General features: G+C 35.5%; 1 protein-coding gene across 4 annotated transcripts in view; it reads right to left on the bottom strand.

Moving 5' to 3' along the window:
- Positions 1–2,523: 2,523 nt before the first annotated feature.
- FZD6 (frizzled class receptor 6) overlaps positions 2,524–19,550 on the bottom strand; it is a 33,691-nt gene continuing 16,664 nt past the window's right edge. For 2 of the 4 annotated variants that reach the window (XM_005563851.3, XM_005563852.4), the window contains exons 3-7: positions 16,587–16,783; positions 9,867–10,884; positions 6,955–7,103; positions 5,357–5,767; positions 2,524–4,063 (exon numbers count right to left, since the gene is read on the bottom strand). In XM_005563851.3, the coding sequence (XP_005563908.3) occupies positions 3,895–4,063; positions 5,357–5,767; positions 6,955–7,103; positions 9,867–10,884; positions 16,587–16,783 (1,944 nt within the window). In that variant the 3' untranslated portion in view covers positions 2,524–3,894. The remainder of the gene's footprint in view (positions 4,064–5,356; positions 5,768–6,954; positions 7,104–9,866; positions 10,885–16,586; positions 16,784–19,550) is intronic. The other 2 variants (XM_073999239.1, XM_073999240.1) reach the window with 1 other exon arrangement.

Raw genomic sequence — 19,550 nt, 5'->3', positions numbered from 1 at the left:
ATGGCATTATGTTAGGAAATTTATTTAACACATCACATTAGTAGACTGACATGCTGGCCAATGGCTCAGTAAGTCTGTTTCTCCTCCCTGTCAGGAAGACATCTAGATTTATGCCTGAGTTCTGGTAAATGAAATGCAGCTGGAAATGTTGCATGTCACTTTCAACTCTAGCTCATGAAACATTTTTCTGTGCAATCATTTACTTTCTCTCTTTCTCACTCAGTGAGAGAGATGGCAGAGCCATAAGATGGAAGTGGTGGTTGCTTGAATTTGGAAGGCTACCTCAAGAACATTCACACCTGTCACATGAATAAGTTTCTAAAGCTACTACGATTTTGAGGATTGTTACAGAAGTTAGCCTCATACTGACTAATCCTGGTAGCAAAAGGGCATTTGATAAAATTCGGTACATATTGCTCATTAAAAAAAAATTATAAGATGGAATAGGATTCTTTTAACTCGTTAAGAAATACCTATCTTATGTTGAATGCCAACATTGTTCTTCATGATGAAGTACTATAGGCATTTTCTTTAAAATAAAGAAACAAGACAAGGATGTCTACTGCTACTACTATTAATGTTAACTGGCTAGAAGTTCCAGCTTACATCTGAGAAATAAAATTATCATTATTTGAGAGGAAAAGATCATCCACCTAGAAAATCCAGGAAAAATCAACTGCAAAATTATTAGAGGGACTGAGGGACTTTAATAAAGTCACCTGCTACAAAATAAATATTATAAATTAATGTTTCCCATATGACCTTTAAGAAGTAAATTGTGTATCTTGAAATACAGCATATATGAAATAATCATAAAACAGAAAGGTACTTAAAAAGAACACAATTTTTTAAATGTTGTGAAATTAAAAAATTATAGCCAAAAAAACTTCAAACAAAAATTTAAAAATACATTTAATAAAGTTTCAAAGAAAAAAATCCAAAGAGATCGGCAAAAGAAGAGGAAAGATGAGAAAATTAAAGGATTCATCAAGGAGTTCAATATCTGACTAAAAGGTGGAAAAAGCAAGCAGAAGGAAGAAAATTATCACACACAATTAAAGAACATTTAGCTGACTTGGATGACTAAGCTTTATTCGAATTTCCTTAGGTTTTATCTAATGTGCTTTTTTCTTTTCCAAGATACCACATTACGTTTAGTGGTCATGTCTCCTTCAGCTCCTCTTGGCTGTGATAGTTTCCCAAACTTTCCTTGTTCTTGAGGATTTTAACTCCTTTTGAGGAGGACTGGTCAGCTATCTTGTAAAATGTCCATCTGCTGAGATTCATCTCATATTTCACAACTAGAATGAGATTATAGGTTTTGGGAAGATCAGAGGTAAACTGCAATTTTCATCACATCATATGAAAGGTAACACTCTCAACATGACTTACCACTCTTGACTTTGTTCGCCTTCTGAGTAGTGAGGTACCTCTCGCTGAGAGTTTGTCAGGTTTCTCCACTGCAAATGCTACTCTCCCTGTACCACCTGTACTTGGATTCTTTGGAAGGAAGTCACTATGTGCTGCCCATTCTTATATGTGTGTAGTATCTTATTGTTTTCCTTGCTTGTACTTTTAATTTACATAATGTATGTCTAGTAATACATCAGCAGTACCTGGGGATCTTCTTCTCTTGCTTGTGCCAATTCTTGTTCACGTTTTAATGAACAAAAATTGTCTTTCTGGCATACCTGATTGTTTGATTGTATGATGAGCACTGTGGTACTTTTAGAGTATATAAAATAACATTTTCTTCCTCCAGAGAAGGTTTTCATTTACCTGGTGCTTGAGGGTATTACTAATCCAGAGCTACCTTAATCTAATGTCAGGGTTTGAGCTTTTTCTATCTACCCAGACAACTTGAAGCAGGGCTGCTTTATGTACAACTCACATGTACTTTTAGGATCCAGCCCTTTGAGGTCAAAATTCTAAGTGTAGGGTGGCTGCAGACCCCTTGTCTTCCAGCCCTTTGAGGCTGTCAATAGCACTGTTCCACTTCTCAGCCACCCTTTCCAAGTAATCAAATGCTCCTGGGCAAAAGCAGCTCCAAATGTTGGGCTTCATAGTGAGAATTTCTCTCTTTTCCCAGATCTTAACCTGGCAATTCCTCACTATCTTATTAGTTTTTTAATGTTTGGGGGTAATATTATTTTACTTCTTTTTTTCCCCATCACAGAAATCTGCCTACTGTTTTATTTCATCCATATATTTTAGCCTTCTTTTTTGGGAGGTTTGTCTGTATCACCTAATCACTGTTAGGAGGAAAACAGGGTCCTGGGGTTCCTTTTGCTTCACACCCCACACCCCAGATCTTTCCTACTGGCTTTAAAAAGTTACACTTAATATAGCTGTATTATTTACATTTTTGGAGAGAAATCGTGACAAAAAACAAGAGTCTTGACTGTATTCTCCTTCAAAGTTAAAAAGAAGCTTCTGACTTATCAGTCATGGAGTGACTAATCTAAACAATTACACTACTTCCTTGGCCAGAACTACTATACCTAACCACAGAATACTCCATAATTCTTATACAAAGATAATTTTATTAATGAAAAGATCACACAAACAAAGTTTTTGTATTCAAAGTTATCTGTTTAAAATGTGGAAAAGGTAATATTTACAACATTTTCCATACAGTACATAGTTTTTATACCTTAACAGAATGCTAAATAGAGAAAAAAACTGAGAGCAAATGCTAAATGGAGAGAAAACCAAAAGCATCAGAAAACCTTGTTCAGAGAATAATACGTAATAGGCAACAAAATTAAGAAAACTCCTTAATATTTTTAAGTATGTTGTATAAAAACATTGTGTCTTGTTTATTGGGACTACCTTTTTTCCATTTGATTGGCATTAATATCGCTATCACACTCTTTAATGTTCAGCAAAATCCTAGTGAGCTGCCGAAATGAATTCTACAAAATGTCTGAGAAGGATACAAATTTTACATTTGTACGATACAAAATTTAATATTCTAAATGTTGAAAAACAAAAGTTAAAACAAAGAAAAAGTATAAGCAACTGTCAGTGGTTATAATGCAATCAATGGGTGGTCATGAAACATTAAAAAAAGAAAATCAATTGCACTTGGCCTAATATACAAAAGACTAACATTTTATCTACTAACCCTTTAGGACATTTTATTTGAAATAAGCAGAAGGATCAGTGAGCAGCATAACACAATCAATAGTGGACACTCTGAGTAAGCACCTTATTTCAGTTACGTAATTTAGATCCGTGAAATTCCTCAAACAATGAGACTATAAAATTCACACATTTTAGATGGTAAGGTATCAATAAGTGGGTTTTTAAAGTTAAATTCCTATTAAAAGACTTTTTGGTATATCTTTTTTTATAGTATAAAATAGTACTATTTTACAATTTTCTTAGAAATTCAGTGTAAAAGCTACCAAAGTGCTAAAATATCACAATAGCATGATAACAATACTTGAATAGGATTTCAAAAAAGTTCAAATACATATAAGCTTATTTCTAAATATGTATAAAAAGATACAAGGATAAGTTTTAAATGCCTCAGCAAAGAAATATCTTGATTTTATATCAAAAAAGTAAAATAGCATAGTATATCTTAAAATACTCTTAACAAGAGTAGAATCTTCATAAATAGAAAAGGAAGATTCCTCTAACTCTGTCCTCCCACACCATTAAAAAAATATTATTAACCTGCACATTTCTGTTTTCAGGTATACTGTTGTCATTAACCTTTGTGTGAAATGAGTCATATTATTCTTGAACTCTATTTTTTCCAGTATAACAGTAGGCAATGCAGCTTGAAGTGCAAAAGAAGAATGTAACAGTGGTTCTTACAAAACAGTGCATAGGTCACTTCCAGTGTAACACAAATTTGCTTCTGAGTAATGAGAGAAATGTTCTTCAAGTATCTGAATGACAACCACCTCCCTGCTCTTTTCTCACTCCTGAAACCGGGTGAACAAGTAGAGATGTGGAACCTTTGAGGCTGCTTGGTTCTGAAGAACTGGGGACCTGCAAACTGTTGCTCTGTGCCAGGCCAGTGTCAGTAATATCACTCTTTGGACTAATCCTAGATAAAAGAAAAAACATTGACGCACACACATCCACAAGCACAAATATGATGCCATTTTTCATGAGTTTAACCCCTTACCAGTGTCCACCTTTATCAGAGAATAAGTAGTTAAACGTCTTTAGGTGTACTTTAACACTTCAAAATACAAATAATTTTTGTTTTTATTTTTTTTTTTTTTGAGATGGACTCTCACTCTGTTGCCCAGGCTGGACTGCAGTAGCGCGATCTCGGCTCACTGCAACCTCCGCCTCCTGGTTTCAAGAGATTCTCCTGCCTCAGCCTCCCAAGTAGCTGGGACTACAGGTGGGTGCCACCATACCCGGCTAATTTTTTGTATTTTTAGTAGAGATGGGGTTTCACCGTGTTAGCCAGAATGGTCTCAATCTCCTGACCTTGTGATCTGCCCACCTTGGCCTCCCAAAGTGCTGGGATTACAGGTGTGAGCCACCATGCCTGGCCAAATAATTTTTAAAAATATAATATTCACTGACTTCAGAAATTTCATCAAGCACTACCCGTATATAGGCTGAACATGGAGTCTCATGGGGAATAGAATTAATAAGGCAGGATTCCTGTCCTCAGTTTAACAAATGTTTTATTGATTTTCCACCATAGATCAGTACTGTGTAAGAAATTGGGAACATAAAGATGAGTAAGACTTCAGCTTTCCCTTTGAGAAGGTTACAAATCTACTAGAAGATAAAGCATGTATCTAATTCCAATCCAAATATATGAAAGCTGCCATAGGAACACAGAGAAGGTGCATTTAGCCTAGTCTGAGAGGGTTAGGTAAGATAACTTTGAGATCTTAATGCAATTAGCTGTTTGCATTCTGGCTTACCTGTGTTTTGGTCACCTATGGCCATTGAGAAAACTCATTAAAGATAATGTCAATATCATTTCATGTTCAGAAAATAAAATAATTTTAGATAAAATGACACATTATAATTTTGTATAGGGTGACACCTTTTAGACAGAATTAAAATGCAGTATTAATTAAAACTTAGCCTGTATTTCAGGTAAATTGCATTTACTTAAATGTACAAGTAACTCTTAACGATTACCACAGAAATGAACATTCCTACTTGAACAACATATATTAAAGCTGTTCTCAAAGCTAAGAATTAAACTACTAAATAGCATTATTTATAGGCTGAACCCAAACTTCCTTCGGGTAGGAGTACAGACATAATATATCACAAAATGCTTTCCAGATGTGTTATGCTTTAATAAAAAATGTGTAATGCAGTATTTAAAATAGTGATGATTTTACATAAAATCAAATCTCACCTTCCTTCGCTCCGTGCACCTTCAGATACACTGCCTGCCTGGCCCTTCTTGTTGACCTGTTCCCCAGAGAGTCTGGAGCTGGATGCTGCTGGCGAGGCAGGTTCACCACAATCCTGTTCTCTTAACCTGGGGGTGCTAGCTCCGTCCGCTCTCACCTCTCTCATTGATGTTTCTGGTGAGGTTTGGATTTCTGTCAAAGTTTCTTGTCCTAGGTAATCATGGCTAGTAATTGCTACTGCAGAAGTGCCATGATTTGCTGTAGCTCCTGTGCTGGTTCCCATGGATTTGGAAATGACCTTCAGCTTGTGTGAACTTGGTTTATAGTGCTTCTTTTTGTGTTTAACTTTAGAATTGTGCTTTAAGAAAAACTCACATGATTCCTGTAGTACTCTTCGACTTTCACTGATTGGACTGTAAGAAAATTGAAGGAGAGGATTTACTCAAATTACAAGTGTTACAGTAGAGGCTCTAAAGGATATCACGTATCTTTTGCCAAAAATCCTTAGTAACTAAGGTTGAAAATTCTATGGTTTGTATTATTATAAAATCTGAGATTATAAATACTAGGACATAAATTGATTTTATAAAATCTTTTGGGTATACACTCTAAGTCGCTTTTGTCAGTATAAATAGTAAACTGGTAAGAAATTAAAAAGGCAAGAATCAAAGGATGAGGGCAAGGAGACTCAAAACAGCATAAATGTACTATACATAATACTGTATTTGTATTGTACATAAATACGTAATATAAAAGTAAACCAGAAGAAAAGGATAGAGAATACAATTAATGGTCTTCATTTAAATATAACTCTTTCCTTTCTAACATTAAAAATTAGCAAGTTACACTGAAATTAGTGTGAGTACATAAATATGAGATAGACATATAATAATAGTGCAAAAAAAATCCAGTTTAATATGATTCTTCAGGTCTACAGTTCTGAAATAAGTTAATCAAACCAGTGGGGGACAATTTTTAAAAAGCTATAGTACATTGTATATAGTGTGTGTGTACACACGAGTATATATATTATATATATATAACTAAGATGAATTACTCATAAATATAAATCAATATTGTTATAGAATATTCTATAAGTTTGAATTTTTAACATCTTAAGCAAGATAAATAAGTGAAAATAGGTCATAGCTGTGTGTAATAAGATTTAAAGGTAGTAAATAATGGCCATAACATATCACTTATATTTGAATCATACTTTATAGGTTTCTTTATATATAGTCTTATTTAATCTTTTATCATTGATAAAAAGGATAAAATTATTTAAAATGCTGTACCCAAAATAATGAATCCAATGACAGCAGTAATAATATTGGATATACTATAAATCATGAAAAGAAAATATGCCTTTCATAAATCTTTCATTTATATTTCAAATAGAATAGTATATGTCAAAGACTAGTATAACAAATGCAAAAATAAAGCATGTCTCTTTCATGAAAAAAATTTCCAAACTTCAGTTGGCTAATCAAATTGAAATAATAGTTGATATAATGAAACTCTAGTACATTGGTATTTTGGTTCCTTGGTATTTTGATCTGCTTATTTAAAAATCATGTCAGACAATTCAATAGTTTCTTACTCTCTCTTGCGGTTTCGTTTAAAAAACCCAGCCCATTCTGTGCATGTCTTTTTGCTTCCAACCCAGAAGACAGCAGAGATGCCAACAATTAATGTCATCAGGTATTTTATCATAAATAAAGCCAATTCTGGTCGAGCTTTTGCTTTTGCCTACAAAAAAAACAGTGAATAATAATATTTTCAGTGATGCACTTAAAGTGGAAAGAAGTCTATATTATCAATATAAAACGAACGAAAATTATAAATCTTCAACTGTTTCACTAAAAAAGTTTGAAATGATATAATGAAGCATGCTCTAAGTGCAATACATTTTTTATCTAAATGCTGAACAAAGAAGCTTTATGAACCAAAACTCTAGAAAGGGGAAAATACGGAAATATATTTAAGAATAATCTCCTAAATCTTGGCATGATTTCCTCACATTTTTTTCTTGATAGATACAGTAGCCTCTTATAATTGCCAGAATATTTGCCTCTAAATATTTACCTATTTCCCCCCACTACAGTCTACCACAAAAATTCATTTAAACTCATCATAACAACAAATATTTTACAGCTTTTATACATTATTAATATTTATATTATAAAAACTTGGTTAAAGTAAATTAAGTAAAATGTGAAAATTTCCTAAGAATTGAAATTATACTTTTCTTTTAGGCATAAACTTTGAAATTCTAACCTTAAACATTGCACAAGGGTCAAGATATTACATACTCTGCATTTCTTGCCTTTTTGACTTACTAATATTTCTTGGAGACCATTCTGTATCAGTACAAACAGAACTCTTTATTTTATTTTATATTTTTATTTTTATTTTTTGAGATGGGAGTCTCACTCTGTCACCCAGGCTGGAGTGCAGTGGCGTGATCTCGGCTCACTGCAACCTCCGCCTCCCGGTTCAAGCAATTCTCCCACCTCAGCCTCCCGAGTACCTGGGACTACAAGCGCACACAGCCATGCCCGGCTAATTTGTTGTATTTTAGTAGAGACGGGGTTTTACCGTGTTGCCCAGGCTAGTCTTGAACTCCTGAGCTCAGGCAATCCGCCCTCCTCAGCCTCCCCAAATGCTAGGATTACAGGCGTGAGCCACCGTGCCCAGCCAGAGCTCTTTATTCTTTGTAAAGGCTGTTCCATTGTGTGAGTGAACCATAACTTATTCTACTATCCCTATTAATAGATATTTACTTCCAATCTATTGTCATTTGCAAATAATATTGTAGTGACTATCTTGGTATTATTTAATTTCTCATATTTGTAAGCAAATCTGTCTATAAATTCCCAGAAGGGCAGGATCATCGTACACACATTATAAATCTATACATACTGTGAAATTGCTTCAAGAGAAGGTTGAAATAGCTCCTAATAGCAAAGTCTGAAAATATGTATTTTGCTATTGTCTCACCACACAGTGGTCAGGACACCTTTAGATGTTTGCCATATCATACATGGAAATATAATTTAAGTTATTTTACTATAACTTTTTTCACATGTTTAAGAATAGTTTTTTCATTTTTATTTTCTGTGAATCTTTTCCCTCCTCTTTTCTCATTTTTATATCAGATGGATGGTTTTTTTCTTATTGATCTGTAGCAACTCTTTATAAATTAGAGAAATTAGCTCTTCAACTATGATGTCATATGCAAATAAACTTTCCCAGTTGGTCTTTTGACATTGATTATGGATTGGTTGTTGTTTTTGTTTTGTCACACAGAATTTTAAAAAAAATTTTTTTACTTAGTCAAATTTAGCAATCTTTTGTAATTTCTATAACTACAAGAATATTATATCCTTCTCCACTTGAAGATTATAATTTTCTAATTATATCCTATTATATTTTATAATTTCTTACATAAAACATAATATAAGAAACATAGATCTTAAACTTAAAAACCATAGATCTTAAACTTTTTAGCAGTATGTAATAATTTCCTCTCCCAAACCTTGCCAAAAAGACTGAGGAACCTAGGAGTCATTATTAATATAGCAGGATCACATTAAGACACAGCCCTCTTATTAGGTATATAGTAAAAACAAACTATGGGTAACAGATTATGGACAAGGTATAAGGCAAGTAAAACTAGCATCCCCACATACCAACATAAAAAATAGGTTCCACAATGTTATAAAGCAGTAACTTTCTGAAATATAACCTATTATATGAAATAGTTTGACCTTTCCATTGCATAATTTGATATACTGTGTTGGCAGTGCTCTTATTCAACGCACTTAATACCACACAGAGTCAGGAATAACGTCTAAAATCTATTAAAACAAAACCAAATTTATATTTACAAAACTTCAACTAAAAAGCTTTAAGAAATTTTGTATTTTCAGAAATTTACTTTTATTAATTTTAAAAACACCACCCTTATACTAATCATAAGAATCAGAAATAGATAAAACATATTTTGTTACAACTGTGTTTTTTTCAATTGAGAAATGACAAATGAGTCAGGCAAAAAGCAAATTCTGTTTTTGTAAGTATATACTATGTAAAAAGCTGTAAGATAATATGATCAAATTAAATATATCCAAATAAGATTTTTTACTACTAACTAAAAAATTAAAAACAATTGCCAATGCGGCAAAAAGTGACTTCTGTTTTCCTCCCAATGTCAAGGTCTGTTCTTTTGACTCTGCTCTTTATTGCTATTAATCTGCCTTTGCAGCTTAATTTAATTTTTCAGAGAATAAAGGAAGTGCTTTACTACACAACTGAAGCTAAAGCTTGAGGAAGGAAGTCATGAAACATTCACCCCAGTTTCAGTTGATGTGTAGGAAATCCTTACCTATGGCTCTTGTATTTTCTCACCTGAAATCAACTTTTACATCCATGACTAATACAAGTATATTTCCATGGAACATTTTCCACATTAAATGTAAATATAGACATAATCCAAGTGATAGCTTTTACCTGATAAGGACATGGGATATGGTACTGACGACAATGATCAGAGACCCAAGTTATCTCCCAGGTAATCCTGTTCACTTGCTCATAGACGTAACATCCGAGAAGTGTCACTAATGGCACAAGATACAAGCCGCTGAAGACTCCAATTCGAATCATAAATTTCTTTAGTTTTTCTTGGTTCCGGCCATCATGTTGTATGACTTGTCGAACATGATTTAAGGAAATAATGCCAGCTAAAAGAAGAGAGAGCCCAACAAACACACAAAGGCACAGTGGCAAGAGTACAAAGTAGCGAGAAGCATCCAGGTCATAAAGGCCTACAAAGCAAACTCCACTAATGTTGTCTCCTTCAACTTTGTTCATAGCAAGAAGCATAACAGTCAGGAAACCTGGTGTTCCCCATGCAACAGCATGAAACCACACTGCTTTTTGTTCGATGGCTTCACAACTCCATTTTCTTCCTGCAGCTAAGAACCAAGTAATGGTAAGAATCACCCACCACACAGTGCCAGCCATTGTGAAAAAATACAAAAGCATGAACAAAATGGTGCAAGCCTTATTTTGAGACCCTAGGACAACAGTGTCACCAAGTTCTAGCTTCTCATCTGCCTTATTGCAGGCTGTGCTATCGCCTAGCAAAAATCCAATGAAGTACATAAGAGATACAATGCTGTAACAGACAGAGTAATATATAATCGGTCTCTCTGGGTATCTGAATCTTCTAACATCAATTAAAAAAGTAAGGAATGTGAACAGAGTTGCACAAAGACAAAATATTGAAACTATTCCAATAAAACTTTTTGCAAACTCTAGCTCATCGCTTTGAAAATACATGTTGGGGCACGGAGGCGCACATTGGTCAATTCCCAGAAACTTATATCCTTGTCCCCCAGAAGTCTTAAGATGTCTTGGACACCAAAATCCAATGTCTCTTTGGACTTGTTCTGTTTTCTTCTGAGGACCAAGAAATTCTGTGTGTGGATCAAAAGTTACAGGAACAGTCTCATCACAGTATTGTAATCTGTAAAGATTATAAAAATTAAATATACGAAATCAACATTTTTATTGATTCACTATTTTAAGCTATGCTTTCCAACTATAAAATATTACCTTATGTATTCATGATTGATGGGAAGAGATACAAACCTAAATGGATTACAGATAAGAGTTGAGTAGAAATTTTTGAAGTTGACTAAAAACTTGTGGCTGTTAATGGGGCCTCAACACAATAATTTATATTAAATACAAAGCAGGTGAACATGAAAAGGCACTTCCTTGGAAAAAATTAGCCAGTTAACAGTTTTAAAATAATTTCGGTTTTTAAGGCTAAATATTTAAGAATTTATCTTAATTGGTAGCTTCCAGAGAAGTACTGGCTTGTCTCTTTATAGCATATGAAGTATGTCTTTATATCATATGAACTGTCTTGTCTATTCACTTTTATTTTCTCATGCCCATAAGAAAAGTGAAGCAACCATATAACTAAGGCGATGATAACTAAAATGACTGAAACGAGATCCTTCTCTGGATTGACAGGATAGAGTTCAAGTTTTAAAGAAAGGCAAGTATACCAGCAAGAGGTAGGCTGAGGACCAGCTGAATGAAGATCACCATTTTGTTCAGGTCGGGCTCTTTGCCTCCCTTGTTTATGGACAGTCCTGAGTGATAGATGGAGATATTTCCATCTCGTACAGAACTTTATCACTAAGTTGAGTTTGCATATACCAGTATTATTTTGGGGGATCTATAATGGTTTAAAAAGTATTGGAGGTTTTGGCCAGGCACGGTGGCTCACGCTTGTAAACCCAGCACTTTGGGAGGCCGAGGCAGGCGGATAACTTGAGGTCAGGAGTTCAAGACCAGCCTGGCTAACATGGTGAAACCCTGTCTCTACTAAAAATACGAAAATTGGTGACAGGTGCCAGTAATCCCAGCGACTTGGGAAGCTGAGGCAGGAGAATCACTTGAACCTGGGAGGCGGAGGTTGCAGTGAGCCAAGACCGAGCCATTGCACTCCAGCCTGGGAGACAGAGGGAGACTCTGTCTCAAGGAAAAAAAAAAAAAAGTATTGGAGGTTTTAAATGAGAAAGCATTTTAAATATACCTTAGAAAGAACAGACTAAAACATATGCCCATAAAATGAAATACAAAAAAATCATCTACCAGCTTTATTAAAACATAATATTATGTCAATTTTGCTTTATACATTTTAAAATAAAGTAATATAACACTATAGATACAGTGGGGACCCCTTTCTGGTCTTATTTCCTTCTCTCTCTCCTCAGAAGTATTCATTACCACAAATTCAGTTTTTACTCTCAAGCATTTTAAAAAATATTTTTTATTACATTATTTACTAACCATAACCTTATAAAGTATTGTTTTTCAAGTTTTGAACTTTATATAAATGACATCATGCTGTATATAGCATGCTATAACTTACGTTTTAAAATTTAACACTATATTTTCTAGATTTATCCATGTTGACAGATGTGGGTCAACTTTATTCATTTTATCAACTGTATGGTGGTATTCCAGTGTCTAAGTATATCACAATTTACTAATCATTCTTCTATAATGGACTTTTAGATTTTTTCCCATTAAAAGAATTAGGAAGAATATACAATCAATATTCTTGTGCACGACTCTCTGTGTAAGAGTTTCTATGGAAGGGGATTTCCTAGGATGCAGGGTTAAGCATCTGCCATTTTACTATATATTACTAAGTTGTTCCTGAAAATGATTATGTATCTACCAGAAGTGTATAAGTTCCACATAGGTTCTATAGTTTCTTCAGTCTAAAAATAAAACAAAAAGCTAACCAGTTTCTCTCCCCAATTTATTATATGAGGTCTCACTGTATCAGTAGAATAAATTACCAGCCTCCACTGTCTAGAGAACAGGAAAAAAAATTATTAATCAAGACTAATGTGGAAAAGGTCAGTCAGTGAATGGATACATTCATTCACAAGTTAATTGTGCTTAAAATCTTATTTTCTCCACATGAACTCTAATTGCAAACAATCAAGTCCGTCAGTATTCATCATGTTTATTCACTATCATAGAAAAATCCAGATAGAATATTTCTCTTAAATATATGCCTGTATATGCCTGAGATTCTTTTTTTTTTTTTTTTTTTTTTTAATGGAGACTGGGTCTCGCTGTGTTACCCAGGCTGGTCTTGATTTCCTGGACTCAAGCAATCCTCTTAAATAGCTGAGAATACAGCTGTGCAACACCATTCCTGGCTTATGCTAAGAGTTTTATATCCAAAAAAGACGATTCACCTTGCCAAAATATTACATTAACACTGGTCTGAAGGTATATGGAACAAGTACAGTCAGCATTTTGATCTTAACGCAGTAGAATATTTCATGTTATAAAAACATCTGTTAAGCATGTTTGTAACGTTTTCACTTTGAAATGCACTTATTAATTATAAAATCTGTCATAGCATAGTGGCTGAGGTATGGAAAGGCCTCTGATAAATCATATTAGGAAAGTGGTTTTCATGAAATCAAGTCAGCTATACCTTTGAGGAGAAAAAGTTTGACTATCATAATAAAGACAGGAAAATGAGTGTAAGGAAACAAGTATAACAGAAACTAAGGTTCCACAGACTCTCAGGTGGTATGGTGGACATGCACTGCTGTGAGGAAAGAGGGAGAAATGAAGAGAAGGAGCACTATGGGTCAAATGAGTGGAATTCATCTATTGGCAAGCTACCCGAGGATGGCTGGAGCTGGAAGTGAAAACAAAGTTCAGTTTACAAAACTCTTCACGTAGAAAAGAATGTGTCTGTGCTCTGATGAGCTGAGGAAACTACAGACCTCAAAGAATGAACGCACCTTTTTCTTCCAAGGCAAAGGCATTCTCCTGGGGAACCAAGAGCCTAAGGCATGTCATAACCACACAGTTCTGCTGTTTCTCAAATAATAGATGCGGCCTTCATGTTTTTACCACAGTTATGTTAAATCTTTCATTATGCTAGAAATCTTTCAATGAGCTAGATTTTATGTTTTAATCAGAGGTTCCCCTCTTTCTTTGTGTGTGTTTTCAAAGTAAATAAGACGCCACAAAAGCCTGAAGGTCTTATTTATAGAAATGAAAAAATATTCTCCAGTATAGGCCATACTAGAATTATTTTTATGTGCAACTGACCCAAGTAACATTGTATAAAAGGATGTTTATGGGTTTGCTTTATATTAATGGGATATGGTTTAATGTAGGGCTTAAACAATTTTAAAAAATGAATTCTACTTCCCAATTCAATGTATCAAGCATTCTCAAACATGAATAAATTTGATTTAGTTTAATTATTTAAAAATTATCTGTTTCTCAAAAAATCAAGTTACAAAGACCAAAACTCCAACAGAGTTAGAAACTAAGCATAGATGCCAGCGTAAATTTTTTCAAGTTATAACCTCCCCTGCTTTGAAACTGAGTAGGCAATCTTATAATGAAAGAGCAAGTATTTTCTCCATAGGCCTCGCCATCTTCTCATATAAATATAACTTACTTACTGAATCTTCTTCCCTCCACTAAAATGTAAGGTTCATGATGGCAGAAATTTTTGCCTGTTATAACTCTAGTGCCTAGAACAGTCCTGGCACACAGTAAGAGTGCAAGAAATATGAGTTAAATGAATCATCAGTTTTCTCTCCTTTGCTTTTGCTGTCATCATCCTTGGTGACTTGACCAAGAACAAGCCATCCACACTCTGGCTTCTCTGCTATTTAGCCTCCTCATCTCCAGTGACTATCCCTAACCCACAGTGGCCACCCGTAATCAAAGTCACACAGGGAACCCTGCCACAACCTGCAAGTACATACTATCTCCAAAAATCAACTCAAGCATCCTGCCCTTCGTCTGCAAGTTCCTATCCTTGCAATTCATTTTTTTAAAAATTCTCATTATGCCTTAAAAAAAAAAACAAACCTCATTGGGATAGATCTCCTCCAGCTTGTCTCCATACATTAGTTCTTTTCTCTCTTCATTTCGCTCCCCATCCATTTAGACTTTCATAGGCTATTGTTTCAGTAACACCCTTCTCATTATCCTTCATTTTTTAGTGCATCTTTATCTTTGCACTGAATCCATCTGACAAAACCCCAACCACAACTATTTGCCTTCTCTGTGCTTAGTCCCAAGCATCCCACCACAGCTGGAGAAGTTCTCAATAGGCCAGATGAGATCCACAAATTCAGGATCGCCTGATTTACCTGAAATGTTATGAAGCCTCTCTAGTTGACTCATTCTCCTATGCTCCATAATGACCACTTCTCTTGAACACATATCCTTCTTTTCCAGACTCACAACAGAGGACCTCCTTGACTCTTATTATGTCACAATGGAAATAGAAACCATCAGAAAGAAATTCTTGCAACAACTCTTACAAAACACACAAACCTACCTATATCCACAGCCGTCCTATCCTTTCCTACTGGTACAACAGATGTTCCTCCCATCCACGGTCAAAATGTCATCTATGCTTGGGATCCTACCTCCTTCTTAGAAAACTACTATTGAAGACCTCTTCTACCCCATATATGCTTGCCTCTTCCTTTTTCCTAGTAATTCTTAAAATAGTTATTTCCCATTAAACTGATAAACTTTCCTCTTTTATAGCCAACTTCCCTAAGAACTCTGTTTCTGGCTTCACTTTCTCCTCACTCCTTCACCTACTGTGATCTGTCCTTTGCCCCAATCACTCTAGTGAAATAGCATAGTGTAATATTCTTTTTGACTGGCAGCACCTGACATGTCCTCTGCCTTGAATACTTTTTTCCTTCGGGACACACATTTATTATTTGTTTCAGTTATAACCACATGACTGACATCTTGCCAACAGGAATGCATGTGGAAAAGGTGTAACACTTCCCATCTGAGGCACTCAAGAAAAGGTGTGGGTTCTCTACCTTCTCTCTCCCATCCACCTGGCTGACAGAGTTGCAGGATGGAAGTGTCCTGGATTCCTAACAGAAACTGCCACAGAGTGCTGCCCAACCCTCAGGAGACTGACACAGGTGCCATGCTCTATACAGAAGCTCACAGGATCGTGCTACCCATTCCTATCTAAAATATTGAAGACCTCATTGCTTTCAGCATAAAAATATGCAAGATGGGCCCTGGATGGTCTGACTGCTGCTTCTCTCTCCTTCCTTATCTTGCACCATATTCTTTCTTACTCTCATCACTCCAGCTATACTAGTTTTTTAATTCCCTGTATATGCCATGCTCCCTCACTCCCTGTTCAGGCTCTGCAGGGTCTCTGAATAAGCTATTCCCACTGCCCAAAATGCTCTTCCCTCCTCTCATTGCCTAGTTACCTCTGTCTTACCCTTACCCTTCATACTTTAGCTCAACAGTCATTTCCTTCGCTTTTCCCCAGTTTAGGTCAAAGCTATCATTATATATTCTCATAGAACTATCTACCTTTCCGTTGTTGTATCTATCACAGTCATAATTTTGTACTTATTTGCATAATTATTTGATTACTGCCTGTTCCTCTCACCTCACTGTAAGTTCCCTGAGAACAAGAACCGAGTCTGTTTTTTGCTCACCTTTGTGTCCACAACACTTAGCACTATAGTGCCTGGCATATATTAAGTGTGTAATAAACATTTATGGAATTAAATAATGAAAGCCTGTCACTAACATCCCAGAGAGCTAGTACCAGTAGTAAAATACCATTAGTAGCTTTCCATGAAAAACATAATTTACCTGTCACATTCAAGCTCCTCAGGCCATCGGATCCCAAAAGTGTCAATTAATTTTTTGCAATCAGAATATACTTTCTCACAAAGTTTACGACAAGGTGGAACCACATGAATTTGCTCTGTGCAGGTTGGTACAAATGCCTTGCAGAGGAAAGTTTCAATGTTTGGTGAACATTCCAGATTTGCAAGAGGAAGAAAATGCTATTAAAGACATCAAGATACAGTTAGAAAACATTTTAATAATAGATGAATAAAATTAATATATTTACTGTTTAAAGTATATACTTTTTCACTTATACTCCAAAAGAATCTTTAAATCTCCCTCTACCAGACTTATGAACTCTTCATACACAATTTTATTCAATCATATATTTTTCAAGAAGACATGGATTATTCCAGGGAAATCACTTGTCAGAGTCACCAAGAAACTCCACATTGTCAAATCTGATGGTAAATTCTGAATGTTCCTTCTACTCAACTCTTAACAGCAATCGACACAGTGGCTCCTAGCTTCCTCTTGAGGCCCCTTTTGCACTTGTCTTCTAGGACACAAATTCTCTTGGACTTCTAGCTGTCTCATTGGCTGTTCCTTTTCTGGTCCTCTTCCATTTCCCAATTATGATCACTGAAATGCTCCAGAGCTCAGTCCCCAAGACCTCTTCTCTATCTCTACTGACTCTCAGGGGAAACTCATCCAGCCTCCATCTCTACCGTGAACCATAGACTTGAATGAGCATCTGCTCTGGGACAACCCCATTTGGCTGTTAATGGGCATCTCGAACCCAAAGTATGCAAAATACAACTCAATCTCACCCTATCTCTGCCTCCCAAACACTCCCTTAGTATTCTCCATCTCAGTAAATAATGCCACCATTCACCAAGTTGCTCAGGCCGAGAATCTTACAACTTACTTTTTTCTTTCTTTTTCTTTTCTTTTCTTCTTTTTTTCTTTTTTTTTTGAGATGGAGTATTGCTCTGTTGCCCAGGCTGGAGTGCAGTGGCATAATCTCGGCTCACCACAACCTCTGCCGCCCAGGTTCAAGCAATTCTCCTGCCTCAGCCTCCCAAGCAGCTAGGACTATAGGCGCATACCACCACACCCAGCTAATTTTTGTATTTTTAGTAGAGACGAGGTTTCACCATGTTGGCCAGGCTGGTCTTACAACTCGTTCTTTACTCCTCTCTTCTTTCATCCCATCTCCAACCCATCAGCAAATCCTGTTGACTCTCCCTTTAAAGTATATTCCAAATCTGACCATTTCTCACTATTACCACCCAATCTAAGCCACTATTGTCTTTCACCTCAACTACTAAACTGGCCTCCTAACAGGTCTCACTACTTCCCACACTTGCTAATCTTACAGTCAATTTCCCAACCAATGTGATTCTTTAAAATGTAAGTGTATCCTTGTTCAAAGACTCCAATAAAATAAATTCCAAAGTCTTTTCCAATTCCCAGGAGCCCTTAAATTTCCGGTTTCTCGCTATGTCTCCAGTTTCATTTCTGGCCACTTTGTCTCTTATTTACTCCATTGCCACTAAACTGGACTTTTGCTTTTCATAGTTTCACATGTGTTTCTGTCTCAGAGTCTTTGCACTGGCTGTTCCCCTCACCTCTTCACCCAGATAGTGAGTCTTGTGCCCTCATTTGAGCATTTGAGTCTCTGCTCAATTCACCTCAAAAAGGCATTCCTGCCCATCCTATCTAAAATTATCCTGTTCTTATCTTTCTCATTACCCTGGTTTGCATTTCTTTTAAGCCCTTATCACTATCTGACATTTCATTATGCACTAGTTTATTTAATTTTTGCCTTCACCACTAGAATGTAAATTCTAAAAGGGAAAGGATTTTTTCTATTTTGCTCACTGCTCTAGCTCCAGTGCCTAAAACAGTGTCTGCTACATGGCCATTTTTCTATAATTACAGAATAAATACATGATTCTCCAAAACAATAAATGAACACTAAAAAAGCATATCAATAAAACATTTCAGAGCATCAAGACAGAGAAGATCATAAATGTTTCCAGAGGGGGGAAAAAAACAGAATACATGTAACTAAATTAAACTGTGAATATTTGATAATATCAGAAGTTAGAAAAAAATGAAAAAATAACTATAAAATTATAAAGAAAAATGCATTTCAACCTAGAATTCTAGATCCACTCAAACATTTAGAGGGTAGACTACTGACATTTTTGGCGCTGTAAGGAATACAAAATTTAAACTTTCAAGCATCCCTGTTTAGGAAGCAACTAGAAGATGTAATATTCCTGAAATAAATTGAAGGAATATATGAATAAACCAGGAAGGAAGATAATATGGGACCCAGGAATTAGCTGATTCAACAGTGAAGAATGACAAGAGAAATTCTCCGTGTGACAACTACAAATCTAGTCCAGAAGCAATCAGAGCACATTTCACAGAAGGGCAGATGGCTGAGGAAGAAAGGTCTCCAAGGGAAAGGAGTGGGGATTGAGATTGACAGATTATATGTTATTTTGAGCACTAGGAAAATTGCTGCCAGGTGTATGACAAGTCTGTTAGGATATCTAAAAACAGTCAGACATTGTTACATAAAAAACAAAGCAAAATACAGCTACTGTGTTAATTGTCTGGAGGGTATTAAAAACATAAATGTACTCAAAGTATACTACCTGACTCAGCAGTATGCAATATTTAATATTTCTAGTAAGGTTATCAGTGACTATTCATTTAATCAAAAACTGTATTAGGAGAAGTAAAAGCGGCAGGGTAAGAGAAATGAATTATCAACTACCCTAATAGGAAAGAATAAACAGAAACAGCCTGAAGTTCTAAACTGATTAATCTATAACCAACAGAGTAAACCTGTTAGTTAGAATGTGGCCTGCATACCAGAGGAACACCTAAAAGAGTTCAAAGAGGCTGCCTCTCAAGGGCAGGACTGGGATGTGGATAGAAAAGGTGGGTAAGGACTATTATTTTTCT

This window comes from Macaca fascicularis, chromosome 8, assembly GCF_037993035.2.
Source record: "Macaca fascicularis isolate 582-1 chromosome 8, T2T-MFA8v1.1".
NCBI lineage: Eukaryota > Metazoa > Chordata > Mammalia > Primates > Cercopithecidae > Macaca > Macaca fascicularis.
Note: the sequence above shows the minus strand (reverse complement) of the source record. Positions and strands in the feature narration are given on the sequence as shown.